Genomic DNA, 27,534 nt, shown 5'->3' on the forward strand with positions numbered 1-27,534 from the left:
AACTATGTTGAGAAAGGGGCTTTTAAAAACAAGTCTTTCTTGCTCAGCTCCTCACACAATTGCCAAACCTCAGTTGGTCATCCCCTTCTATTCTCTCCCTGCTCCAAGGAAGGGAGTGAGGGTTAGTAAAAGCTACTTTTGCAAGGCCCCGTACTGAGTACCATGGGGGCACAGAAGTGAGCCGAACAGGGTTTCTTTGTTTTTGTTTTTTTGTTTTTTTTATCCTCAATAATTTACAATGGGCAAATGAGACGCATCCTCCACTATAATACAAAGTGGAATGGGCCAAGTGTTGCACTGTGGGAGAATATGGTGGGGGGGGGGGGGATGGAGAGATTAATTCCAAATGGTGAAAATTCAGAGGATGTATTTTTGGGGTAAGCCTCGGAGAACGGGTGACATAAATAATGAGTAACACAGAACACTTTCTATGCCAAGTGCTGTGGTTAGTGGTCTGCATGCATCTCATTTAGGGTTCACAACTCTGCTGGGGAAGTGCTATTATTAAAACCACTTTACAGGGAGGAAACTGAGCCACAGACAGAGGGAGAAATTTGTCCAAGCCAGGCTAGTAAGCGGTGGAGGGGAGGATTTGAACTCATACAGGGTAATTCTAGGGCTGGTGCTCTTAACCCTCACTTAAGGAACAAAGGGGACCACGTGGGAAGGTCTAGCAGTGTGCAGGACTTGCTCAGGAAACAGTGAGGAGTTGTAGAGGCTGGAGCACAGGGCCTGGAGGGGTGAGGTGGGGGGTGGGGAAGAACAAGGGTTTGGGTGGGGTGCTGCTTGATCTCAATGGCAGCTGTGGAATCTATATGTCAAACTCCGGGCTTTACAAAGAGTATTTCATCTGACTTCACCACATCCCTATTGGACAGGTACTATTATCCCCATTTTACAGGTAAGAGAACTGAGGTACAGACAAGTTAAGCAATTTAGTCAAGGTCACACGACTGGCTGATGGTGGGGCCAGGATACGAAGTCAAAGGTCATACTCCCAAACCCACTGCGCCAGCCCAGTGTTCTCAGGTGGGCGGAAGCCCTTTGCATGCTGCCCAGGGTGTCTGCTTTCCCCTAGTTTACATATCCTGTCCCTTCGCACCCACCTCTAACCCTCACCCCCTACCCCCACCCCGCGCCTTCAGCTACAGCAGCCAGGCCCCCGGGCACTGGGCTGGGGCCACCTGGTGCCCAGAACAACCTCTGCTCCCAGAAAGCTTTGCGTTCCCCCCGAATAAAGAACCTTTGAGCTGGGGAGCCCCGCCCCATGCGGGCCCCTCCCACGGGCGCGAGCCTGGGGGCGGTCGTGGGCGTGTCCCCGGCGGCAGCGCCCGCGGCCCGGGGCGGAGCCTAGCTGGAGGGGCGGGGCCTGCTCTCAGCGCTGGGCTGCGGGGAAGGCGGGCGGGTTGGCTCTCCGGGCAGGTGGCTCCTCTTCCGCCTCTCCTGAGCCCCTGGCACAGCGCCGGCTGCCGAGGGAGCGTCTTTGTGACCGGTCCCGGAGCCCGCGACGGCCCCTGCGCGCCCGGGTCCATTGTTTCGCTTCTCGGTCTCTTCCGGGCAGGTGCCCGCAGAGCGCCGGGCCCGCACGTGCCAAAGCGGCGGCCGCAGCAGCGCAGGGACCCGCGGGCGCCAGCAGGGGCGTCCCGGGGCGCGCGGCGGGAGATGAAGTACCTGAAGCCGTGGTGGTCGGACGGCGGCGGCCTCCTGCACCTCACCATCCTGCTGAGCTTGGCGGGGCTCCACCTGGACCTTGACCTGGACCTCTACCTGCTGCTCCCGCCGCCCACCCGGCTCTGGGATGAGCTGCTGCTAGCCAGCGGCCCGACGAGCTCTGCCTATGCACTCAGCCCCTTCCCGGCCTCGGGAGTGTGGGGGCGCGCGGACCAGTTTCACCCCAAAGGCCGCGAGCCGGACCCCGCGGCGGAGTCCGCAGGCCGGCTGCTCCGGGAGGTGCGCGCGCTGGGGGTCCCCTTCATCCCCCGCACCCGAGTGGATGCGTGGCTGGTGCACAGCGTGGCGGCAGGGGACGCCGACGGAGCCCACGGACTGCTCGGCGCCGCCGCCGCCGCCGCCTCCTCCGCCGGGGGAGTCGGCGCCAGCGTGGACGACAGTAGCCAGGCTGCGCCGGGGGATGGCGGGGACCCCCGAGCGGCTGCGAGTAGCCCCTTGGACGCTGGGGAAGAGGAGAAGGCACCTGCAGAACCGACGGCTCAAGTGCTGGACGCCGCAGCGAGCCAGGTAACCGGAGAGCTGGGACTCGAGCACGGTGCTGGGGGAGCTGGCCAGGAGCCCTGGAGTGTTGTGACGGACCCGGGAGGGAGCACACCCGCCCTTCTTCCACCCTCAGTCCCTGGGTGGTTGCAGTTTCGGGATCACTCTCGCCTCCCTTTTTTTGTGAATCCAAACAAAAGCTGTTAGTGCTGTCGCTGTGGCTTTTGGGTGTTTGAGAAAGAAGTGGGTGAAATCATCCGTTTGTCCGTAGGGGGTACCTTTTTCCTGTGTTTGATGGCTGTCAAGGCTAGTTCGGGGCAGTGGAGGGAAGGGTAACTGGTGATTTTCTCGCCTACGGTTTTTGTTCAGTACGTCGTGCACACTGAGATGTGTTTTTTCCGGAACATGTGTCCGAACCGGGGAATCCAAAAGTGGCCTTGGCCACCAGGAGGACACGTTTCTCTTTAAGAACTCACTCTCCCGCCTAACGTGATGGCCCCTTCCCGGATTTTAACCCAGTTGCAGTTCGTTTTGCTGCTTGCCTGGATTAAAGAGCCATGGTCAGTGTTGAGTCTGAGGCCAGTTGGTGGACGGTCCGCTGACCTAACCATCCCTGGCTCCTAGAAACCCTCCTCCCTCCTGGAACCTGTGTAACTTTTAATTAGCATAAAGCAAGCATGTGCCCTGACGGTCACCTAGTGACTTAAGTGCCCTTTGGCTTACGGGTTCAAATCCCTTGGGTTAACTTCCTTTTGAAACAGAGCTCGCCGAGATGGACTGATGGAAGTATCTATGTGGTGCTCCTACTAGCTGCTGGAGTCTAAGGACACTTAATTCCAATTTTCACAAAACCATCTTGCCCAAAGTTCCTTCACAGTGACCTTTTTAATTGTCTCTTGGCCCAAGTCTGAGTGTTAACGTTTGGTATCGATCAACAGGTGTTCCTTGGACGTTGTTTTTGTGGAGCGCAATCTCATGCACAATGGGAACTGGGGTAGACAGGTTTGTTTGCTGCTCTTCAGAATTGCCCCGTTTGTGTAGGCAGTTGCCAGACGAGCTTCTCCACCCTCTCCTGGAGGGGTCATTGTGCTGAAGTGCTTGTGATTCACTGTTATGCAGATCCGATCCCTTCCTCTTCCTGAGGCCGGAACTAATGGGATGGGGGTTAGTGCGAGTCTGGGTGGGCTCCTGTCGAAAACAAAAAGTGGAAGGCTCTTCCCACTCACTCATCCAGTCTCGGCCTTCACCTGAATCTTCTGCCTCCTAAGGGGTGGTGCCTGGGGCACTGCAACCTTTCCCGGATTCTGCAGCAGGGGAGTGGGGTGGGGAGAGAAACCCAATGCTCCATGCTGTAGCAGATGGCACCCTCCCCCCCCTCCCCCCCCAACTTAATGTCACCTGCCTTGCAAAGCAAACCCGGACCTGGGGAGAGGTGAAGCTGTTCCCTCCCCTTCCCAGCATTACCTTATTTAGTCTCTGCAAACCTGCATTCGGGGAAGCTCTGGGGGCCAAGGCTTGGCCGCACCTCCATGGAGGCCTCGAGCCCAGCTTTCCTAGCGGGGAGAATGAAGTTCCTACGGGGCCGTTCTCCTGGTGTTGCCTTCCTCAGCTAGCACGGCTGGACCGCGGCAGCTGCTGGGGTGCCCCGGTGATATGCATCCTGGTGATGATCAGGTGCTGAACACCCTACATTTTCACAGCCAATTCGCCTTGATTCGCAAAAACAAAGAAAATATAAGGAAGTTTGGTTGTAAGTTTGTATGTGTTTGGCAATACCTTTTTTTTTTTTTTTTAAAGCAATCTTGTGAGGTAGGCAGGCCGGGCATCCTTCTAAACAATTTGTACTAAAAGAAAATAGAGGACCAGCGATGTTAGGGGACTTCGGTAAAGCCACGCAGTTAATTGGTGCTAGAGGTGCAACTAGAACCTGAGCTTCCTGACTCCCAGGCTAGCACTTTATTTTTTTTTAAACATTTTTTTTTAACGTTTATTTTGGGGACAGAGAGAGGGGGAGAGCTTGAACGGGGGAGGGTCAGAGAGAGAGGGAGACACAGAATCTGAAACAGGCTCCGGGCTCTGAGCTGTCAGCACAGAGCCTGAGGCGGGGCTCAAACTCACGGACCGCAAGATCATGACCTCAGCCGAAGTCGGATGCTTAACCGACTGAGCCACTCGGGCACCCCCCAAGCTAGCACTTTAATTAAGCATTTGTGTCTGTACCCAGGTTCTCTGAACCAGCATGCAGCTGGGATGGGGGTGATGACTCCCACTCCTGACCTCAGCACCACCACTCTCCAGTGCTGGATTGACTTTTTTTTTTTTTTCCCCAATGTTTATTTATTTTGAGAGAGAGCGCAAGCCCGGGAGGGCAGAAAGAGAGAGGGAGAGAGAGAATCCCAAGCAGGCTCCTCACTGTCCGCGCAGAGCCCAGTGCAGGGCTCTATCCCATGCACCTCGAGATCGTGACCTGAACTGCAATCAAGAGTCAATGCTTAACTAGCTGAGCCACCCGGGCAGCCCCGGGTTGGCTTTTTTTTTTTTTTTTTTTAACGTTTATTTATTTTTGAGACAGAGACAGAGCATGAACGGGGGAGGGTCAGAGAGAGGGAGACACAGAATCTGAAACAGGCTCCAGGCCCTGAGCTGTCAGCACAGAGCCCGACGCGGGGCTCGAACTCACAGACCGTGAGATTATGACCTGAGCCGAAGTCGGACGCCCAACCGACTGAGCCACCCAGGCGCCTCCCGGGTTGGCTTTTAAAAGCAATAATCCGTAATACTGAGGTTACAATTTGAAACCATGACTCTGCAGAAAATGGGCTGGGAAAACAGCGCAGGTTTTTGCAATCTGCAAACCTGGGTTTAGGGATATCACTTACTAATGTGCCCTCATACAGGTTCCTTTAATCATTCCAAGCCTCAGTGTTTCACCTCTCAAGTGGGAGAGTAACACTGACTTCAAGGTTTGTGCGAATTAAATGGGAACAGCATGTGTGAAGTGCCAGCCCCGTGCTTGGAATATAATTGCTGTTCTCTTCTTTCTGCCTCGGTTCTCAACCCACGCTACTTAACCAGTCCCCACTCACTTTGTTTCCTTTTGTCCTGTTTGTAAGTCTGAGCTGGTTGTTTGCTTGTTAGGGGGTTGGGTGTGGTGTCTTGCAGCCAAACTGCCTGGTTTTGAATCCCAGCCCTCTACCACTTACAGCTCTGTGACCTTGGGCCAGTTTCCTTGCCTGCCTGTGCTTCATTTTCCTCACCTGCGCAATGGGAGTAATAAAGGTGCCCACCACACAGGATTGTGAGAATCAGTTCATTCCGTGTAGTTGGCTTAGAAGTGTGGGGGTGCCTGGTTGGCTCAGTTGGTTGAGCGTCCAACTTTGGCTCGGGTCATGATTTCTGGTCCATGAGATCGAGCCCCACATTGGGCTCACTGCTGTCAGCGTGGAACCCGCTTTAGATCCTCTGTCCTCTCTCTGCCCCTCCCCTGCTCTTGCAAGGTGGCTACTGTTAACTTCGACAAGAGAGAGTGTTTTGTCCTACAGGAACAGCGTAGGTTTGTTTTGTTTGTTTTTATTGTTTTTTAAAGTTTATTTATTTTTGAGAGAGACAGGGAAAAAGAATACCAAGCAGGCTTCCCTCGGTCAGTGCATAGAGCCCGATGTGGGGCTTGAACTCACGAACCGTTAGATCGTGACTTGAGCCAAAATCAAGAGTTGGATGCTTAACCAACTGAGCTACCCAGGTGCCCAGTTTCGTTTGTCTTTAAATAGATAATTTCAGTGGCTTATTTGAGCTGTAGGAGATTCTGGTCTTAACGGTATAATTTTCCATAATTTTTGTACATATGCAAAACTGTTTCGGAGTAGGGGGATTTTCCAAGTATCAGAAGAAATACTGCTTTGGTTTCACTTCTTAGCGGGGCCAATCATCATCTGAAAACAGAACCCGGAATTCCCCAGGGTAGACCTGCTTCCCTTCATAACCACAGCCATTCACTCATGACCGATGATGCACGTGTTTTCAAAGTAACGCACAGGTTAAACAAAGAATTGAACAGTTTTTGCAGAATTGAATGTGTGAGCATATGTTGGCCTATAGCCAGCCGTCAGCATTTCAGAGAGCTGTCTCCCCTTTGAAGCTGAGAGGCTTGTGGTCATCTCGATAATGGTTTCAAGCCCCCAGGAGAGGGACCCTGTGCTGGGTGAGGGGTCCAGCAGGACCTCGTGGGTTAGACTGGGTTTCTTTGGGTCACAGGAAGAATCTAAGCGTAAAGGAAGAGAAAGAAGCTCCTTAATTGTTACAGTAAAATTGGTTTTTCATTTCAAAAGCAAAGTTAATCAGTCACTGGTGCCTGGGCAGTTGGAGATAGATGAAATCTCAAACACTTGCTTGTTTTTAACTCACGCCCATGATACAAAAATAGTCTTATACCTTCATACATCGCAGTGTAACCAAGTTTCAGAGGAGGCTCTTTGCTTAAGGACGCAGTGAACATTCACCTATGGTCTTACACAGGAGAAGATGGCATAGGGTCACTGTATCAGTGTCCCAGGGCGGCTCTAACAAAGTGCCACCAACTGGGTGGCCTGCACAGCGGAAATTTGTCTCCCAGTTCTGGAGGTGAAAAGTTGGAGGTCAAGGCCTGGTTCATTATGAGGCTGAGAGGGAGAGTCTGTTCCAGGCCTCTCTGCTAACTTCTGGTGGTTTGCTGACCATATTTGGTGACTCTTGGTTTCTACTGTGTCGCCCCAATCTCTGCCTTCATCTTCACAAGACACTCTCCCTGTGTGCACACCTGTAGCCAAACTTCCCCTTTTGTAAGGACACTGGTCGTACAGGATCGGGGCCCACCCGACTCAACTGATTGCATCTGCATTGACCCCATTTCCAAACAAAGGCACACTCTTAGATACTGAGGGTTATGACTTCAGCACGGGAATTTTGAGGGACACGGTTCAATCCATTACGCAGTCACCATCTCCCTTTTCCTGGCAACTCTTGGGGCGTTCAGCTTGTTGAGCAAGTAGGCCGCAACAGTTTCTGGAAGCAGCTGGTCTATGTGTACGATCATTTGCTGCAGGACTTGGTGTAAGCCCATGAGCAAACCTGGGGTGTTTTTTGCTGGCTTCATGTGCAGCCAACCCCAAGGAACCTTACTTCAGACTTCTTCCAGTCAGTTTTTCACCTCAATATGCGGTTTATAGAAATATCACCCTCTGCAGTGTCCCTTGTATCGTTTCCCTGCTTCTCAGCTCAGAAATCAGAGCGCAGGGCCCGGGCTGGGACTCCCGAGGCAGGCTGGGCCAGTGGTCAAGTTTACTTGACGCTGGAGTCAGACCCGAGGCAGGGGTAGCTGTAGATCTCGGCTCACTGTTGACAGGTTGTGTGATCTGGGGCACACTTTTTAACCTCTCTGTTCCTTGGTTCCCTTATCCATAAAGTGGGATGGTAGGAGTGCTTTAGGGAGTTGTGAGGGTTAAATGAGATCATACAAATTAGGGTTGGTACACGGTAAGCCCTCAGTCACATCTGCTACTGCTGTTAATTCAGCTGGGGCTGTGACGCCCCTGCCCCGATTTATTCCTTATTCCTTCTCTTGCCCGGCACAGGTTTCCAAAGCTCACGGTCATCTCTTCACTTTCATCTGGGGAGCGTCCACCAGCTCATGACCTACCTACCAATTCAATCTTTTGTCATTTGAGGCACCCCATTAGGCTAGTGTGACCCAACTCCCCAGCTGCCCAAGCTGAGCTCATCTCCCACTTAGGTTCTACCTGTGGCCTACTTTCCACCTAAAACTTTCTCCCTTCCTTTTCCCCAGACCGCCCCGTGCTCTCCTGCACCTCACTCTGTCACCTTGGCCCAGAATGTGTCCTTTCATCCCTTCCAAGTCTTTTACTGCTAAATTCTCAGACTCCTCTCAACTATCATCACCTCTGCGATAAGCATTTCCTGTTCTTTCCTTTGAGCCCGGCTGCACTGTGTAATGTTTCATAGGTGGGCCTTGGCATCCTCTCCTTGGGACTGCAGTGTCTTGAGCTTGGAAACTGAGTCTTCACTTGAACCTGCAAGTAGCACCAAGGCCAGGGTCAAGGGCAGAGGCCGGTGCAGCCCACCTCTGCTGAGCACTCCTCACCCATCCGTCACGTTGCCTTGCCAGAACTTCCAGAATGCCATGAGCTTGAACGGGTCTTGGGTCATTCAAGGCTAGATAGCACCCTGACTGGAAAGTAGGTCAGATCTGAAATCCTGATAGGCCATCTGACCGTTTAATGCCAGTTTGAGTGGATGGGGGCCATGGAAAGCCGACTTTCAGGTTGGCATGATCATTAATCAGGTGGTGAAATTTAGGATTGCCTAAAGTGATATAGCAAGTTAGTGACCTTGCCCGGAATAGAACAAATCACCACTGTTAAGCACCGAGTAAACCATACCTTCCACACACTACAAAACTTGGGGGAAACATGCTTCCCCCATCTGCGGCAGTTTTTTGATATGAGTAGCTTATTCTCAAAATCTAGTTGTTAAGGATCTGTGTTAATATTCCAGTACACCTCTGGGCAGCAGAAGCTGGCTGAGGCTCAGACACACACCTGGGTTGGTTTGGGTTGAGTGGCAGATAGTGGTTGGCAGAGTATGGACAGTGACGTAGAGGCAAGGCATGGCCTTTTGAGGTTGGATAGAACTGGCTTCCCATTGGCATCAGGGTTCTTTGGAGAACAGAACCAGTATGATAAATACATGTATACATGTGTATGCATGTGTATACATCTAGTTTATTTTTTTTTTTTATGTTCATTGATTTATTTTGAGGAGGGGAGGGGCAGAGAGAAAGAGACAATCCCAAGCAGGCTCCGCACTGTCAGCACAGAGCCCCATGCGGGACTCGAACCCATGAGCCATGAGATCACGACCTGAGCTGAAATCAAGAGTCAGACGCTTAACCGACTGAGCTGCCCAGGTGCCCCTATATATCTGTTTTAGAGATTTGTTTCAATTGGCTGATGCAGTTATGGAGGCTGGCAAGTCCCAACTCTGGGGGAGCTGGACACTCGGGGCAGGCACTGATGCTGCAGGCTCGAGGCAGAATGTCTTCTGCCTCAGTGAAACCTCAGGTTTGCTCTCAAGGTCCTTCAGCTGGTTGGATGAGTCTCACTCATTAGCAAGGTAATCTTTTACTTAAAGTCACTTGGTTGACTGTAGCTGTAACCACAAGTACAAAATATCCTGACAGCACCACCTCGGTTAGTGTATAATTGCATAACTGAGTACAAGAGCGTAGCCACTTTGACACCTGAAACTAACCATCACACCGTTCCAGCTCTGGCTCTTCCTGGGCAACCTCTGTGAGCCTTAGTTCCCAGATTGTAGAAGGGGAATATTAACGTCTTTTGGGGAGAGTTCTTATGATGGTTAAAGAACACTGTATGTTAAAAGGCTAGTATAGTTCCTGGTGTGCTAATAGATGTCTAGCAGAAGATTTGCTCTTATCGCCCCTGAGCTGGGGGTCCGATCTCCAGGAAACCCCTGTCCTCTGGAGGAAAGTATCAGACTGCTAGGACATGCTGGGACCTGCTTTGCTGGAAATGGCTGAATGGATTGGGGATGTGCCATGCTGAGAAGATCAGACTGAGGGAGGAACATGATAGGCAACTCAGATATTTGAAGAGCTGTTATGTAAGGGAGGCCTGGAAATTGTGGAGGAGCCAGACCCTGAACGTGAAGGCTCATCCAAAGGAAGAACTTTTGAGTGTGTCTGGGTGGCTCAGTTGGTTAAGCGTCTGACTCTTGGTTTCGGCTCAGGTCAGGATCTCATGGTTCGTGAGATCAAGCCCTGCACTGGGCTCTGTGCTGACAGCGTGAAGCCTGCTTGGGATTCTCTCTCCCCTTTTCTCTCTGCCCCTCACTCTCTCTCTCTCTCTCTCTCTCTCTCTCTCAAAAATAAATATATAAACATTTTAAAATAAATAAATAAAGGAATAACTTTTGTTTGTTTTCAGGTAGGCTCCACGCTCCATGTGAGGCTTGGACTCACAACCCTGAGATTAAGAGTCACATGCTCTACCAACTAAGCCAACCCGGCACACTTTTCTTAGCCTTTCTTTATTTTTTAAATTTTTTTATTTTTTTTTAACATTTATTTATTTTTGAGACAGGGAGAGACAGTATGAACGGGGGAGGGTCAGAGAGAGGGAGACACAGAATCTGAAACAGGCTCCAGGCTCTGAGCTGTCAGCACAGAGCCTGACGCGGGGCTCGAACTCACAGACCGCCAAGATCATGACCTGAGCCGAAGTCGGATGCTTAACCGACTGAGCCACCCAGGCTCCCCTCTTAGCCTTTCTTTAGAGTGGAGTTTCTCCCAGGGTCATCCAGTGACTGCATCATTTACTAAGTTGCTTGTTAAAATGTAGATTTGGGGGCCCACCCCTGATGGGCTGAATTAGAGCTTCTCAAGTGGGGCCTGGGAATCTCCAGTTTATGGGACCTCCCGATGATTCTTAGGTTTCTTTCCCATGGCCTCCCAATATCCCCCCTCCGCCCCCCCCACCCCCAAATGGAAGACGTGCCTGGTGTTTTAAAGCTGAAGCCAGATCTCTCTAGTTCCTTGCTGAAGGGTGGGGGACTAGCTTGGCAAAAAACTAATAATGAATGCAGAACTACAGTTGACCCTTGAGCAATCAGGTTCAGGGTTCTGATGCCACACACAGGCGAAATGCCATGTGTAACTTTTGACTCCCCCCAAACTGAACTGCTGATAACATGAAGAGTTGACGACATATTCTGTAAGTTATGTTCATGACATTCTGTATTCTTACAGTAAAAGAAGCTGGAGCAAAATGTTAAGAAAATCATGGGGAAGAGAAAAAAAAACTGTTTACGGTACAATGCTGTTAAAAACTCCACGTATCAGTGGACGTGCGCAGTTGAAGGCTGTGTTGTTCAAGGGTCAAATATAGCTCATGCATGAATGCCGTTGAAAGCTTGTGCTTAAGTTCTAAAGCAGACAAAGCCAAGGTAGAAATACCAGAACAGGAGAGAACTTTCTGGGCAGGTGAAAACGTTCTGTGTTGCAGTTAAGATGTGAGCTAAGTGGGTGCCTCCATTTATCGAAATTGTACAGCTAAGGTTTATGCATTCCTGCCTATGTAAATCCTACCTAAATACTGTGCTAGAATAGTTTTGCATGGAGGGATGGAGATACTGATGAGAGAAGAATGACAGAGTGCTGATAGTGGCTGAAATGGATGAAGGGTACATTACTATGTTCTGTTTTCTGCTTATTTTATGTGTTTGAAATTTTCAACAGTAAAGAAATACAAACACATTATGCATTTTGAGGCCCACTTGGCCTGTCTTGCCTGCTGGGGTAATCATTTATTTATTCATTAAATAAATGAATCGTAAATGAATTTTTTTTCTAATGTTTGTTTATTTATTGAGGGGGTGGGGGAGGCAGAGAGAGAGAGAGAGAGAGAGAGAAAGAAAGAAAAAGAAAGAAAGAAAGAAAGAAAGAAAGAAAGAAAGAAAAGAAAAGAAAAGAAAAGAAAAGAAAAGAAAAGAAAAGAAAAAAAAGAAAAGAAAGAATCCCAAGCAGGCTCCACTCTGCCAGCACAGAGCCCGATGCGGGGCTCAAACCCACAAACCACGTGAGATCATGACCTGAGCCAAAATCAGGAGTCAGACGCTCAGCCGACTGAGTACCCAGGCGCCTCTAAATGAATTCCTACTGCCTACCTCACCACTCCCCCCAGCCCCTCAGCCTGCACAGAGGGGCTGCTTGTATGGGAAACAGCTCCTTTTAAAATCAGAGCCTGTGTGCTGGAGCTCATACCCTGTGTCATAAGTGTGGAGGCTCCTATTTAGAAACACTGTTATTTTTACACCTGACTTCTAGTGGGCAGTCACATCAAATAACTTCGTTTCAGCCTTGGGGAGCATTCCTGCCAGCTGCTTAGCTGCCTCCCTGCCATGTCCAGGGGCTTCAGAAATGAGTTTAGCTTCTATCTTGTGTTATTATGGGAAAATTTCAAGCATATATTACACGTGGAGAGAGAATGGCTACCAGGACCCAGGGTAATGGGACTTCCTGTCTCTGTTATCTGGCTTTAACAGTTACAGTTCATGGCCGGTCTTGTTTTGTCTATTACAGCCCCCACCCTACCCCCAGACTTCATTTCTTATGATTCCCCGGCCAGTTCCCTGCAGAGACTTCTCAAGAGAAGAGAAACAGCCCATCTTTGTTCCTGTCTGACTCTTTCCCACTACCTTCACTGACTCAGAAAACCTTCTGTAAATATTTCCGCATATATCCCTAAAATATAAGGACCCTTCTAAACATCACCGGTGCATCACCATTAGCACACCTAAAAAAACCAACTGTAATTCTTCAATAATCACCAAATTTCCAGTCGGTATTCAGGCTCCCCCAAACGTCTCACGAGTAGTTTTTCCACAGTTGGTTTGTTGGACTCACGAACCAGACGAGATCCACACCTCCCACACCTCGCATTGTAGCCAGCCGGCCGTATTTGCACGGGAAGGTGATAGACAGACAGAACATCGCTTCCTGGTCTGGAGTCAGCCCTCCCCACGGCTGCTGCTCTCATCTGCGTGGCGCGGAGCGAAGCAAGTGGACGCCAGTGTGGGCAGTGGTGTTGCGGCCGGGGCTCTGGCAGGAAGCACAATCTACCCTAGGTGGCTCAGAGGAAGGGACTTAATGAATGATTTCTTATGGGAACAGATGGGGATGTTAGAGGACCCAGAGACTTCCAAAGGGGAAGGGTTGAAAGTTTCCGAAGCTGAATGAGGAGGGGGCCGTCATCGACGATCAAAGCGGAGAAGTGCTCTGGCCTTTCCTTTGTTCGCTGTCCAGACTTCCTGCTTCTGCCATCCCACTGTTGAACCCAGCTGGAAGCCAGCCTGCCCAGAGTTAGCAGGGGACAGCTTCTGTGGGCACACACAGATCTGGAGGGACAAACAAGAACTCGTGCAGTGGCTAAGATCCGGCCATGAAGGACAAATGCCTGCAGCCAAATCCTGGTTCTGTCACTTAAAAGCTGTGTGACTTCAGGCAAGTTGCTTAACCTCTCTGGGCCTCAGCTTCCTCCTCTGTAACAGGAGATAACAAGAGTACCTACCTCTGAGCAACTTAAATGAGATCACATATGTGGTGCCTGGCCCACAGCGAGTGCTCAATAAATGTGAACTATAATTATTATAAACTGCTATTAAAAACCACCCAGGCCAAATAGAACACAGCCTCTCTTTATCTGGCTCCTCGTTTCTCTCTAGACCTGATGACTCCAGCTTGCCTCCAGCATAGAGACAGGCCTCAGAATTCTTTGGCCTTCACCCCTCTCCCTCTGATGTCATCCTTCTCGTAGGCAGCACACTGTTCTTTGTCTTTGAAGGTCCATCCAGCCCTAAAGGTCAAAGCAGGTCTCAGTCGTTCCTCCCCCAGAAGCATAAATGAAAGGCCCAGCTAAGCCAGCTGGGACTGTTCACAAAGACTTTTTTCAGGGTCAAGCTCTGCATCACAGTATTGAGGTCCCAATACATTATAATAAGTACAGGCTTGGAAATCATGGTGCCAGTTATCAGGAACTTCAGGGATTTAGCAAGAAGAGAAAAGCCCAGCTTTGCTCCTCTCTTCCCCTTCCCATTACCTCCACTGCCTCAGAAAATTTGCAAGACTCTGCACCTTAACATTGTTGGCGGGGCGGGGTGGCGCGTCTGTGTTGCTCAGTCGGTTAAGCGTCCGACTTTGGCCATGGTCATGATCTCGCAGTTAGTGGGTTTGAGCCCCACATCCGGCTCTGTGCAGACAGCTCAGAGCCTGGAGCCTGCTTTAGATTCTGTGTCTCCCTCTCTCTCTGCCCCTCCCCCGTTCGCACACAGTGTCTCTCTCTCTCTCAAAAATAAACATTAAAAAAAAAAAGAAACATTGGTGGCACAGGTGAATTACAGCTGGAGGACAGGTGTTGTAAGTTTACAGCCCATCAGGAAAGAAAAGACCCAAAGAATTATAATTTTTAGATAGAATAAGATAAGTGTCATAAGAGAAAGCCCAGAAGCCATGGCGTTTTAGAGACAGAAAGACTTGAGTTTTAGCTTAGGGGCCCAAAGTCATAAGGTTGTGGATCCATAGGGAGGAAGAGACAAGTCCCCTCCTAGCAGAGGACTGTGGTGGAGAGAACGTTTCTAGCAGGTGCCGGTTCAGTCCAAGTCATTGGACTTGTAGAAGTGTTGAAGTGCTCCAGCTCACAAGATTACGGTGGCTTCCTATGGCAAGTGTGGAGACTTTTTTTTTTTTCCTTAATTGAGTCCCAGCCCCACAAGAGTAAAAATCACCTACACACAAATAAAAAGTAACTTAATGATGGGTTTGACTTACCCACTCTTTAAATTAGGAGCATGGACCATAAATCTCCAGTGTATACAACAGTACTCGTAAAACACATATGCTCTGTGTCTCAGCCCCATGTCACTGAGTTGAGAAAAACAGGAAGAGAAGAGAGCCAAGATGATAATTACTGGTACCAGGGTCAGGTATGGCTTTCTCTTGACATTCTGATGGAGTTGCCAGCAGTTAGTAATTGCAACTCTTGAGAATGAAAAAGCGGTAGAAAGGAGTCGTAATTAGTATAACATCTTAATGTACAAAGTGCTTTTTCTCAACGAATCCCTTAAAATGTGTGTTAGAAAATATCCTTCCACTTCACAGACAAGGAAACTGAGGGTCATAGTGGCCCAAGGTCACACAGCTGATAGGAGTAGGATGAGCCTTTTTACTCGGCCATTTTTGGATCTGAGCCCTCCTTTGGGCTTTTGAGGTGCCTTGCAGGCTGTGCAAATTATGTTTCAAGTGCCATAGGCGTTTTTTACTTTCTAAATAGAAATGTCATATCACATCCTCTACCCCTCCCTGTCTAGAGATCTGGCCTCCCCTTTCTTCCTGCCAAGAGAAAATTGCTAACTGTGCTGTCACAAATTGGGTTCTCTGGGGAGGGGACTCTGAGACCCAAGTTTAGTGTGCAGGGTGATTACAAGGGAGTGACTGTGGGTGCTACAACTAGGGAAGGGGGACAAGAAAGCGACAGGGCAGAAGTCAAGCTTGGTGCAGCCTCAGGAAACTAGCAGCTTCCGGGCTGACATGGCTCGTCACAGTTGGCCAGGCCTTTATACTCTCCCTGGTCAGCCTGGGTTACACAACTGGGTTACACACTGACCCGGGGAAGATTCTTCTCATTCGTCACTTCTCATAGCACGTTTCTGTTCACTTTCTAATAGCTCGCAGCAGCTGGCACTTGAATGTGTAAGTGAAGGAGCAGCTAAAAAAATACTGAGTGCCCAAGGCTGTGCGGGTTCAAGTGTGTCTCTTCCCTGGGTCTTTGGAATCCTATTTGCCATCAAGATTCTTGATAGTTAGCAGTCTCCTCTGTCGTCCTCTGTCATCCTCACAGAGAGGGTGACCATTTGGGACAGTCTTTGTGCCTGTTGTCCAGCTTGTTAATAGCACCCTCCTACCCTTTCCAAAATGGACTGGTTTGGGTGCTAAATTGTCTGGCCACTTACGGATAGACCTTCGGAGAGGCAGAACTGGAAAGGGCCCTCTCCGGAGACTAGGTGGTACTCAGCACTGAAGTGAAGCAAGCCCTCCACGTCTCACCGCCTGCCTCTCCCGCCTCCCTCGATGTGGCCAGAGAGGAGGAGAGACAGTACCTTCGGGCAGCACAGCTCAAATTCCTGCTCCGACCTTGACTTTCCTCCCTTGGCTCCCCTGGCTAGCTCCAAACGCCTCCATCCTTAGGAGTATTTGCAAATCCTCTCACACATAGATTCCGCCCCCAATTTGAATCTAGAGCCCCGCCTCCACTGTCTTTGCGTCACCACCTGCTTCGTGGGTACATTGAGAGCCCCAAGATCATTGCTGCTAAGGAGCTGCGTTTTTGACCTTTTAATTAGCAAAATATGTTTCTAACGTTTATTTATTTTGGGAGAGAGAGAAAGCAAGAACGCGAGCAGGGGAGGAGGAGAGAGAGAGAGAAAGAGAGAGAGGAAGAGAGAATCCCAGGCAGGCTCTGTGCCGTGAGTTCAGAGCCTGACGTGGGGCTCCCTCTCATGAACCACGAGATCATGACCTGAGCTGAAATCAAGAATCTGACGCTTAACCGACTCAGCCACCTTTAAATGAGCAAAGCGTTAAGAAAGTGGATATGTTCAAATACCACCGATGATGATGTAAATCAGCCCTTTTGGGAGGGTTGTTTGGCATACCCCATGAAAGAAGTTGAAAACATCATTGGCACGATTTATTTAAAAAGTTAAAAAATACAGGGGTGCACCCCTACTTGGGATTCTCTTTCTTCCTCTCTCTCTCCCTCTCAAAATAAATAAAGTTTAAAAAAAGTTAAAAAATATTAACTGGTGTGGGTAGATTTCAAGAATTCTTTCAAACTTTCCAATAGGGAATTCTATTACATAAAGCTTCCCAAATCTCTTTTTTCAGAACCAGCACAAACAACAGTGATACCAAGACCTAAAAAAATACTTCAAAGAAATCTAAGAATTACTCTTACGCATGTTCATGCAGAGTATTAAGTAAAATATTAGCAAGAGATACAAGAAATGTGGATGCAAAAAGCATTTTTTAAATGTTTATGTTACTTATCCATTGTTGCATTAACAAATTGTCCCAAGTTTAATGGCTTAACACAACAAATATTTATTATCCCATGGTGTCTATGGGTTAGAAATTCTGGGGCCCCTTGGCTGGCTGGTTCGCATTCAGGGTCTCATGAAGCCTTAATCGAGGTGTTAGTTGGGTTGTATTTATGTGAAGGCTTGACTGAAGCTGTAGAATACCCTTCCGAGATGGATCAGTCATGGCTGTGGCGAGAAGCCTCAGTTCCTCGCCATAGAGAGCTTGATCTTCCAGCTCGCGTGATGGCTTTCACCAGAGCAAGTGATAGAGAGCAAGGAAGAAGCCAGTGCCATAATCATCCCTTCCACCTTGCTTGTTCGAAGCAATTCACTAGGTCCAGCCCCCACACAAGCTGAGGGGAATTAAGCTTTACCTCTTGGAGGAAAGAGTGTCCAATAATTTCTGGGCATAATTTTTAAATCCTTTTATTTCATTTTATTTTATTTTTTAATTAATTATTTATTTTATTTATTTATTTATTTTTTTTTTTAATTTTTTTTTTCAACTTTTTTTTTTTTAATTTATTTTTGGGACAGAGAGAGACAGAGCATGAATGGGGGAGGGGCAGAGAGAGAGGGAGACACAGAATCGGAAACAGGCTCCAGGCTCCGAGCCATCAGCCCAGAGCCTGACGCGGGGCTCGAACTCACAGACCGTGAGATCGTGACCTGGCTGAAGTCGGACGCTTAACCGACTGCGCCACCCAGGCGCCCCTAATTATTTATTTTTTAACTTACATCCAAGTTAGCATCTAGTGCAACAATGGTTTCAGGAGTAGATTCCTCAGTGCCCCTTACCCATTTAGCCCATCCCCCCTCCCACACCCCCTCCAGTAACCCTCAGTTTGTTCTCCATATTTAAGAGTCTCTTCTGTTTTGTCCCCCTCCCTGTTTTTATATTATTTTTGTTTCCCTTCCCTTCTGTTCATCTGTTTTGTCGCTTAAAGTCCTCATGAGTGAAGTCATATGATATTGGTCTTTCTCCGACTAATTTCACTTAGCATAATACCCTCCAGTTCCATCCACATAGTTGCAAATGGCAAGATATCATTCTTTTTGATTGCTGAGTAATACTCCATTGTGTGTGTGTGTGTGTGTGTGTGTGTGTGTGTGTGTGTGTACACACACACACACACACACACACACACCACATCTTCTTTATCCATTCATCCATCAATGGGCATTTGGGCTCTTTCTATACTTTGGCTATTGTTGATAGTGCTGCTATAAACATGGGGGTGCATGTGCCCCTTTGAAACAGCATCCCTGTATCCCTTGGATAAATACCTAGTAGTGCAATTGCTGGGTCATAAGGTAGTTCTATTTTTAATGTTTTGAGCAGCCTCCATACTGTTTCCCAGAGTGGCTGTGCCAGCTTGCATTCCCACCAGCAGTGCAAAAGAGATCCTCTTTCTCCACGTCCTCACTAACATCTGTCGTTGCCTGAATTGTTAATGTTAGCCATTCTGACAGGTGTGAGGTGGTATCTCATTGTGGTTTTGATTTGTATTTCCCTGATGGTGAGTGACGTTGAGCATTTTTTCATTTGTCGGTTGGCCGTCTGGATGTCTTCTTTGGAGAGGTGTCTGTTCATGTCTTTTGCCCATTTCTTCACTGGATTATTTGTTTTTTGGGTGTTGAGTTTGATGAGTTCTTTATAGATTTTGGATACTAACCCTTTATCTGATAGGTCATTTGCAAATATCTTCTCCCATTCTGTCGGTTGCCTTTTAGTTTTGCTGATTGTTTCCTTCACTGTGCAGAAACTTTTTATTTTGATGAGGTCCCAGTAGTTCATTTTTGCTTTGGTTTCCCTTGCCTCCGGAGACGTGTTGAGTAAGAAGTTGCTGTGGCCAAGACCAAAGAGGTTTTTGCCTGCTTTCTCCTCGAGGATTTTGATGGCTTCCTGTCTTACATTGAGAACTTTCATCCATTTTGAGTTTATTTTTGTGTATGGTGTAAGAAAGGGGTCCAGGTTCATTCTTCTGCATGTCGCTGTCCAGTTTTCCCAGCACCACTTGCTGAAGAGACTGTCTTTTTCCATTGGATATTCTTTCCTGCTTTGTCAAAAATCGGTTGACCTTTAAATCCCTTTAATCCTCAATATCCATTTCTACTTTTTAAAAAATACCTTCAGAAATAAGGATAGACCTTCCCACCACTAAATCCTCAAATACGTTCTTCCATCTACTTCCTCCTGATCTTGAAATAAAAGCTCTAATTTCACCTCTTTCTGAATCAGCCGCACCACTTGTACTTTGCAATTTGTCCTCTGTTGCCTTCTGTGGGACCTTGCTTTACCGTTACTCTGTCTCCTGAACCATTCCCTTACAAAGGTACTGTGGTTTCTGTCGTCTCTAAAACCGAACAAAACACTGCTCTGTCCATTTCTTCACTCACTTCATAGCCAACATTCCTGAAGAATTGTCTGGATGCTGTTTCTAATTTGTCAGTTCCCATTTATTCTTCTATACGGTATCACTGGCTTTGACCCTAAATTGATTTTTTTTTTTTAAAGTTTATTTATTGAGAGAGAGAGAGGGAGGGAGAGAGAGAGAATCTCAAGCAGGCTCTGTGCTGTCAACACAGAGCCCGACTCAGGGCTTGAACTCACGAACCGTGAGATCATGACCTGAGCCAAAATTAAGAGTCCGATGCTTAACCGACTGAGCCACCCAGGCACCCCCTAAGTTGATTGTTTTCAGGCCGCCGCCAACTTTCTTATTGCTAAAATTACTACTACTTTTCTGTCTTTACCATGTGCAACCCCTAAGGAGCACTCAACACCATCAACCACTCCATTCTTCTTGAAACGCTCTCGGATTCTGAGGCATTGATCTCCTTTGGCTGCCCTGCATCTCGCTTTCTGTCCTCCTTAGCGTCTTTGCCGGCTCCTCTGCCTGACCACGGGATGTTGCAGTTCCTCAGGACCCAGTGCCGAGCCCCTTCCCCTTGCTTTGTCCTCTCTTGCTGGAATCTTGCTGGTTCCCGTAGGGTTTTGTCGCTGCTGCCATTGTTGAGGTGTTCCCAGTTTATACCTCCAGTTCACACCTTTGCTGTAAATTCCGGATTCTCATCTCACCAGTGTAATAAGGCATTTCTGCCTGACTTTTCACGTCTCAAATTTAACATGTCCAAATTAAACAACTCACTCACTGTCTTTCCGCTGTTCTCTCCATAACTGCCCACCAAGTTATTCAAGCCAGAAATCTAGGAGTCATTTTTTTTTTTTTAATGTTTTTATTTCTGAGAGTGAGAGAGTGCACATGAGCAGGGGAGGCACAGAGAGAAAGGGATCTGAAGCGGTTTCACAGCGAGCCCCGCAGTGAGCCTGATGCGATGCTCCAACTTACAAACCTTGAGATCATGACCTGAGCGGAAGTCAGATGCTTAACCGGCTGACTGAGCCGCCCAAGCGCCCCTAGGGGTCATTCTTAATTCTTCTCTTTTCTTGATCTCCCATTTCCAGTCCATCAACAAGCCCTGCATATTCTCTTTCTACAATATAGCATGGATTTTCTCTTTCTTACCACCACCTTCTTCCATATTGTCATCTACTGTCCCTTAAATTATTGTAGTAGCCTCCCCACTGGTCTGTGTCCCCACTTCTGCTCTTGCACTTCTGCAGAGACTGGATGGGAGGCGGGGGAGTAAAAACAACCCTATGCCATTAATGATCAATAGGAAAAAGACCAACACCCTGATGGCAAAATGGGCAAAGGCCATAAACAGTTCGCAGAAAAGGAAACACAAAGGCTCTCAACCTCACTCGGTAAGACCAAGTAAAATTACAATGAGATACCAGTTTTCATCTATCAAGTTGGCACTTTTATCCATTGTTGGCAGGGATTTGAATTACCACAAACATTTCTGAAGGGCAGTTGGGTAGAATCCGTCAAATAAAAAATGTGCATCTCCATTGACCTAGCAGAGGTTCCAGGAATTTGTGCCGCTTGCACACGTCTGCAAAGAAGTATGGATGAGGACGTTTTAATATTGTTTGTTAGGAGGAAATGTTGGAAACAAGTGAATATCCATCATTTAGAAGCTAATGAAACACGTTATGGTAACAGGCACGTGAGCGCGCTCTTGGGATGTTACCCGCTGCCGTTGCCTTTGATGTATTCCTCTTTCTGTCTCTTTAGATCTCGGCTCAAATACCACCTCCCCTGAGAGCCCTTCCCTGGCCAAACACTAAAGGGGGTCTCCTCTTTCCTCTTTCACTTGCCGTCGTTTGCAGTTATTTTGTTAGTTCACTTGTATTTTCGGCTCCCTGCCTTTGAATGTGAACTCTGAAGGGGCAGTCTGAATTTTTCACTCTTGCATCCCCCAGCATCTAGTATGTATTGATTGAACGAATGACTAAAAACTGATCGCCGAATCTCGAATAAAAGTCCATGTGTTATCCTTGCTGGTGGTGAATCATTAAAAGTATTCCCATTAGAGGTGCCTGGGTGGCTCAGTCGGTTAAGTGTCTGACTCGTGATCTCAGCTCACGTCTTGATCTCAGGGTTGTGAGTTCAAGCCCCGCGTCAGGATCCATGCTGGCCATGAAGCCTACTTTAAAAAAAAAAGCATTCCTATTAAAGTCATGAGCAGGATGAGAACGTCAGGTATGATGGTCTGGTTCAAATGTGTATTTGATCCTCATCTCCCTTTCTAGCCCAGGGCTCCCCAAACTCTTGGTTTCCTAAAAGTTAAGAGCAGTGGGAGCATCTTTTGCTATAATATTTGGTCTTTGGCCCTCAGTTCTTAAAATAGTTCTAGAGTAAAAGAGTTCTAGAGCTGTAAAGGTAAAAGGAAAGTCTTGTTATTTACAACAAGCCCCTTGCAACCACTCTCGATTTATGTCAATGAGGTGGCCTTTGTAAAGTCCCCAGGGGTGGGGTGCCAAGGCCACCACCCCCCTTACCTCTCAGACCTCTGGGGAAGCTGCCATCTGGCAGCTCAGTTGTGACCAGCGGTCAATGATTTAATCAGTCGTGCCTGCCAAGTGAAGCCGCCATTAAGAGAAGCCCCGAGGTGTGGCGTTCAGAGACCTTCCAAGTTGGTGAGGATGTGGAAGAGTGGCACGCCCTGGGGGTGGAACCTCCTTGCCCCTTCCCGCATACCTCGCCCCTGGTACCCCTGGTGGTTCCTGAGTTGTATTCTTTTATAATGAAATGGGAACCTCGTAAGTACAATTTTTTTTTCCTGAGATCTGTGAGCCACTCCAGCGAATTAGTCAGTCCCCAGGAGGGGGTCGTGGGTGGTTCCGAAGCACACACAGGTGACAACCTGGACTGGCACTGGACATCCAAAGGAAGGGGCATGGGCAGGCTTGTGAGAGCAAGCGCTCAACCTGTGGCATCTGGCGCTCTCCTCGGTTAGGTAGCATCAGAATTGAGTTAAAATGGGAGGACGCCCCGCTGTGTTGCAGAATCGCTTCGTGTGTGGAAACCTACATCTGGCGGCAAATGAAATAGTGCCGTAGTTAGTAAAGAGTATCCAGAGGAGACGCACTGAGTGCTTTCCTGGAATCAAGGGTCACCGTTATTATTAAGCATACCGGAAGCATACCCAAAGCAATTAGGCAAGAAGATGAAAATATGAGTCTAAACAGTGGAAAGGATGAGGGGAAAATAATAAAGCAATTGATACGGCTATTGTACACTTCAGGAAGAAAATAACAGACTAGCAGAAAATTTAATGGAAGAATACTTCTGGGTCAACCCTTTGCTGTTGCATTGACCAAAGTGACTCTGCCATGTATGGATTTTTAGGGTCACTCTTTAGTGAGGTAGAATCTCAAACTTTAAAAAAAGTCACAAGAATAGCATATATCCTTTACTCGGGTTTACCTGTTGTTTGCATTTTGCCCCATGACTTCCCTGTTTTATAATTATTGCTAGCTATCTCTACAGAATTCTTTTGGTCGTGAGACATTTAAGAGTGAGTTGAAGCTGTTTTGTCCCTCAGTACCCAAATACTTAAAGTGTATATTTATCAAAATTATCAAAATTACGAAATGAACCTAAATCTAAGACCGTTGTCTAATCTGTCCATATTCACATTTTATCTATGATCACAGAAATGTCCTATATAATACTTTTTCCTCCTGGATCAGCATCTAACCCAGGGTCACACATTGTATTCAGTTGCCAAGTCTCTTAGGCACCTTCCATCTGGAAAAGTTCCTGTCTTGGATTTCTTAAACTCTAGATTTTGGAAGCGCATCAGACAGTTATTTTGTAAAATGGCCCCAATTTTTATTTGATATTTCCTCGTGACTATGTTGAGATTATGAGTTTTTGGCAGGAATATCACAGAAGTGGTCATTTATACTTCTCCATATCGTATCAGAAGGCACATGATGTCAGTTTATTTCCATTTTGTGATGCTGGAATCTACCATTAGACTTAGGTGGTGTTGGCCATGTGTCTCCTGTTGTGTTATTTTTCTCTTTGTAATTAAGTTATCTGTGAAGTGATACTTGAGACTATTTACCTTGTTTCTTGTCAAACTTTTACTCCCTAGTTTTAGCATCCCTTGATTTTAATTGCATTCTACTGTAAGAGATTTCCTTTTTCCCTCATTTACTTGTTTATATTCAAATGGACTCTGATTCTTCTGTTTAACTCATTTAATGAGTTATTCATTATTAAAGGATTTTTTTCTGCTTCTTGTAACGTGAACAGTGGTCATACAGAACTTCTCTACCTTCAGTTTTTCTCTTCCGGAGTTTTTAGGCAGGCCATTACGGCTCTTAAGTACTCCCCCCCCCCCCCCCAAAAGCCTTTCCAGACTAAAGTCTGGTTGGTTTCTTTATCGGCTTCACCCAGGCCTGTATTAGCTACCTGTTCCCTCTGTTTTGTTTGTATAACTTTAGACTTAACATATTCCTCTGTTTCCAAGTCCACATGTATCTATACATGTTGTATTAACTCACATACTACAGATTAATGAAAAGGACCTCGCTTCATGGCTCTAAAACAGGTCATGCAATTTAGAATTTAGAAGCTCCTAAGCCCAAACAGCAAATTTGTAAACAAAGTAAGCTGCCTCAGGAACCCAGAATTTTGAATTTGTTTATCTTCAGGCTTAACTCTCCCTCAAAATAAATAAACAAACCTTAAGAAAAGAAAGGAAAGGAAAGGAAAAGAAACCTTGCTTTGGCAGGAGAGCCATTAAAAGAATGATGACCCATCACCTTTTTCTTCCTTCCCCAAATTTAGGTAGGAATCAGCACATAATTGCAGGAAAGAGCAAGACAATAGCAGCTCACCAGTTGGAAGCGGGTCCCTACCAGAGTCTTCGGATGTTGTGTCTAGGAATTCATCTATTCCACAAGTATCTACTAAGGGTCTACTATGTGGCTGGTGCTAAATGCTATGAAAAAAAAAATTATGAAGCAAGGGAAATAGATATTGATGGGAGAGGAGAGGTGCCTTTTTATTTATTTGTTTTAAATAATAGTAACATGGTGATTTTGACTAGAGACCTGAACTTCAGAGCCACGGGGTGGGGAGTGGAGGAGTGAGCAGAGGGAGAGCCCTACAAGCAGAAGGAACAGCAAACACGAGCTGGGAGATGGGATGGTGTCTGGTGCCTGAGACTGAGCCTTGGGGTACTGCCTTGTTTAGAGGTGGTGAACATGAAGCTTCAGCCAGAGAGAGGTAGCTGGTGAGGCAAGATGATAGAGAAGGTACTCGGATGCCAGGTGAAGAACCTGTTTCCAGAAGGAGGGAGTATCTAAGGGAAATGTTGACGGGGTCCGGTAAGGTGAGTGCGGAGAACTGTCCGACTTGGGGAGACCCTGGTGAGGTGTTTCAAAATTCCCACAGGAGTAGGTCCAAGAGAAAATGCATGGAGACCAGAGGACTCTTCGGAGGATTGTGCTCTAAAAGGGACCAGAAGAATGGGATGGGATCTAGCGAGTAACATGGGACACCAAGGGAGGGATTTTTAAAGATGAGAGGTGGTGTAGATTCGTAGGCTGGTGGGAATAATCCAAAAGACAGGAAATAATTGACGCAGAAGAGGACAGAGTAGCAGAAGCAGTGTCCTTGAGCACAAGAGTGGAGTCGTGCAGAGAGAGACCGACTGAGACAGGAACAAGACCGACCCCGGGTCAGGAGGGAAGCTGAGAAGGTCAGAGTTCAGTCCAGCGAACAGAGAAGCCAGTAAACCAAGTGGGCCACTAGCACGCGTGCTTCTTCTTTCTGCTCGTCTTGATTTCTTTCCTTGCTTCTGGCATCTGTAGATTTTACATTCCTTTGACCTTCGTGTGTTTTTATTTGCTTGTTTTTTAAAATGAGCATTTCTCTGCATTAAGAGTATGGGTGTGGTGCTGATGTCCCGGAGTTAGCCCAGTGCACTATCCCTGCTGAAAGAGAAAAATTACAAATAGATCCTTTGATGGGGCAGCTGGGTGGCTCAGTTGGTTAAGCGTCCTGTTCTTGATCTTGGCTCAGGAGCCCTGCGAATTGTCAGGCTGCTGAGAGCCAGAAGCCTGCTTGGGATCCTCTCCTCTCTGTCCCTCCCCTTCTCGCATGCGAGCATGCTCTCGCTCTCCCTCTCCCTCAAAATAAATACACTTTAAAAACGGGGGCACCTGGGTGGCTTCAGTTGGTTAAGGGTTCCACTCTTGATTTCGCCTCGGGTCATGATCTCAGTTTCGTGCGTTCGAGCCCCACATCAGGCTCTGCGATGATAGCACAGAACCTGCTTGAGATTCTCCCTCTCTCTCTGCTGCGCCCTTAGTCACACTCTTTCTCAAACAGAAGTAAAAATAAATTAAAAAAAAAATAGATCCTTTGAAAGCGTTTGAGAAGCTTTGATCTTATGTTGGGGGGAGAATTGTAAGCCTTTAATACAATTAAAAGTATCAGTATATACAGTGTATGTTAATGGTCGACTCTTATGTCTCCCAATTAAATTGAAAAGTAGTAGGACTCATATAAGCAAGCATATTTGAAAATCTCTTTGGAGGGGCACTTGGGTGGCTTGGTTGGTTTCAGCTCAGGTCATGATCTAAAAAAATTTTTTTTAAATTTAATCTCTGCAAGTTCTATAGAAAGGTGTAAGTAGTGCCTGCTGTATTAGGGCAGGAGAGATGTAATGAACGATGCCGATGTCTCATTGAATTAACATAAAAATATCTATGGAGATGTTAGTCTGAGCTTTGTTAACATCTGTTAACGTTTTTTCTGGTTTTAAAAGAAAGAACATTTGTTGTGGGGCACCTAGGTGGCCCAGTCAGTTAAGAGTCCCACTCCTGATTTCAGCTCAGGTCATGATCTCACGGTTGGTGGATTCAAGCCGTGTATCAGGCTGTCTGCTGAGCGTGGAGTCAGCTTGGGCGTCCCCGTCGCTGCCCCTCCTCCCCCTCTCAAAATAAATAAACTTAAAAAAAGTTATTTCTTTGATACTGAAATAATGTAACGCCAGTCTTACCTTTTGACCTGTTTTTTTTAATGATCACTGAGCAGTGTTACGCAGTTTTAAAGGTTCGACTTATTTGATGAAATACACATTTCTGCTTAGCACATTTTTGGCTATTTTTATAGGAGAATGAGGTACTAGGAGAGAGACATCAAGAAGTGGGTCACAGCTCCCAGAACGAGGAAAATGAGCAAAGAGTATCAGCCCAAGAGAAAAAACTACAGCATAAGAATGAGGATGCACGCAAAGCAGCAGATAAACCTGACTGGGAGGCAGAAAAGACCACTGAATCTAGAAATGAGGTAAGCGTATCAGAATATCCAAGCCTGTTTTGGCTAGAAGGTATATTTTATGGCTTTGACAGTGTGTGTGTGCATGTAAGGGTGCCCTACTATAAGCAAATCAGATATATGAAAAGATATTTTAATTGTGGAAGTGGTTATGATTCACAAAGGAATCAGCCCATAGAATTAGTAATCTCCGGTTAAACTCCAGATTGGGGGGGCGGGGATGGGTATATATGTATTCACACACACACACACACACACACACACACACACACACACACCCCATCCAGGAGGTTGCTAGCAGGTTTTGTGTTTGCCATGGCAAGGAATAGAGGACTAGCATGCTAAACCCAGGAATCCTCAACCAGCCATCTGCAGAGGCACCCAAACTGGCTAGCCAGAACTTGAAGGCAAATCACCCCTCAATACCAACTAGGTCTTGAGCTCAAATCCTCAGTGTCCCTGTAGGCCGTGCTGAATTCAGGAGCCTGTCTACTTTGTACCTCTAGCCTGGCCCAGTGGGACAGCCTCTTTAAGAGAGAGAGAGACAGAGACAGAATCCGTCAGCAAAAAGCCTGACGTGGGGCTCAAACTCCTAAACCATGAGATCATGACCTGAGCCAAGGTCGGACGCTTAACTGACTGAGCCACCCAGGTGGCCCCCCCCCCCTTTTGCTATTTTTAACCATACCCTTTTGCTGTGAGAGAGGCCAGGCTGAGAGCTGGATTCTTTCTGCAGCCTGTGCTTCCCCTCCTCCTTTCAATTGGACCATACTCTGGTTTCTACTCAGCCCTGCCAGGGTTCTGCTCCACAAGCCTGGCAAACAAATACTCCAAACACAGGCCTGGAGGTTCCACAGACCCCAGACAACTCGGCACTTCCACTTAGAAAGTGCATCCTTGTAGG

The 27,534-nt window shown here is 47.4% G+C and overlaps 1 protein-coding gene across 1 annotated transcript in view; it reads left to right on the forward strand.

Annotated features, from left to right (window-relative positions):
- Window positions 1-1,404: 1,404 nt before the first annotated feature.
- Window positions 1,405-27,534, forward strand: part of NFE2L3 (nuclear factor, erythroid 2 like 3) — a 31,257-nt gene continuing 5,127 nt past the window's right edge. The window contains exons 1-2 of the mRNA XM_007077133.3: window positions 1,405-2,238; window positions 26,466-26,642. Of these exons, the coding sequence (XP_007077195.2) occupies window positions 1,663-2,238; window positions 26,466-26,642 (753 nt within the window). The 5' untranslated portion in view covers window positions 1,405-1,662. The remainder of the gene's footprint in view (window positions 2,239-26,465; window positions 26,643-27,534) is intronic.

Source organism: Panthera tigris, chromosome A2 (assembly GCF_018350195.1).
Source record: "Panthera tigris isolate Pti1 chromosome A2, P.tigris_Pti1_mat1.1, whole genome shotgun sequence".
NCBI classification, from domain to species: domain Eukaryota; kingdom Metazoa; phylum Chordata; class Mammalia; order Carnivora; family Felidae; genus Panthera; species Panthera tigris.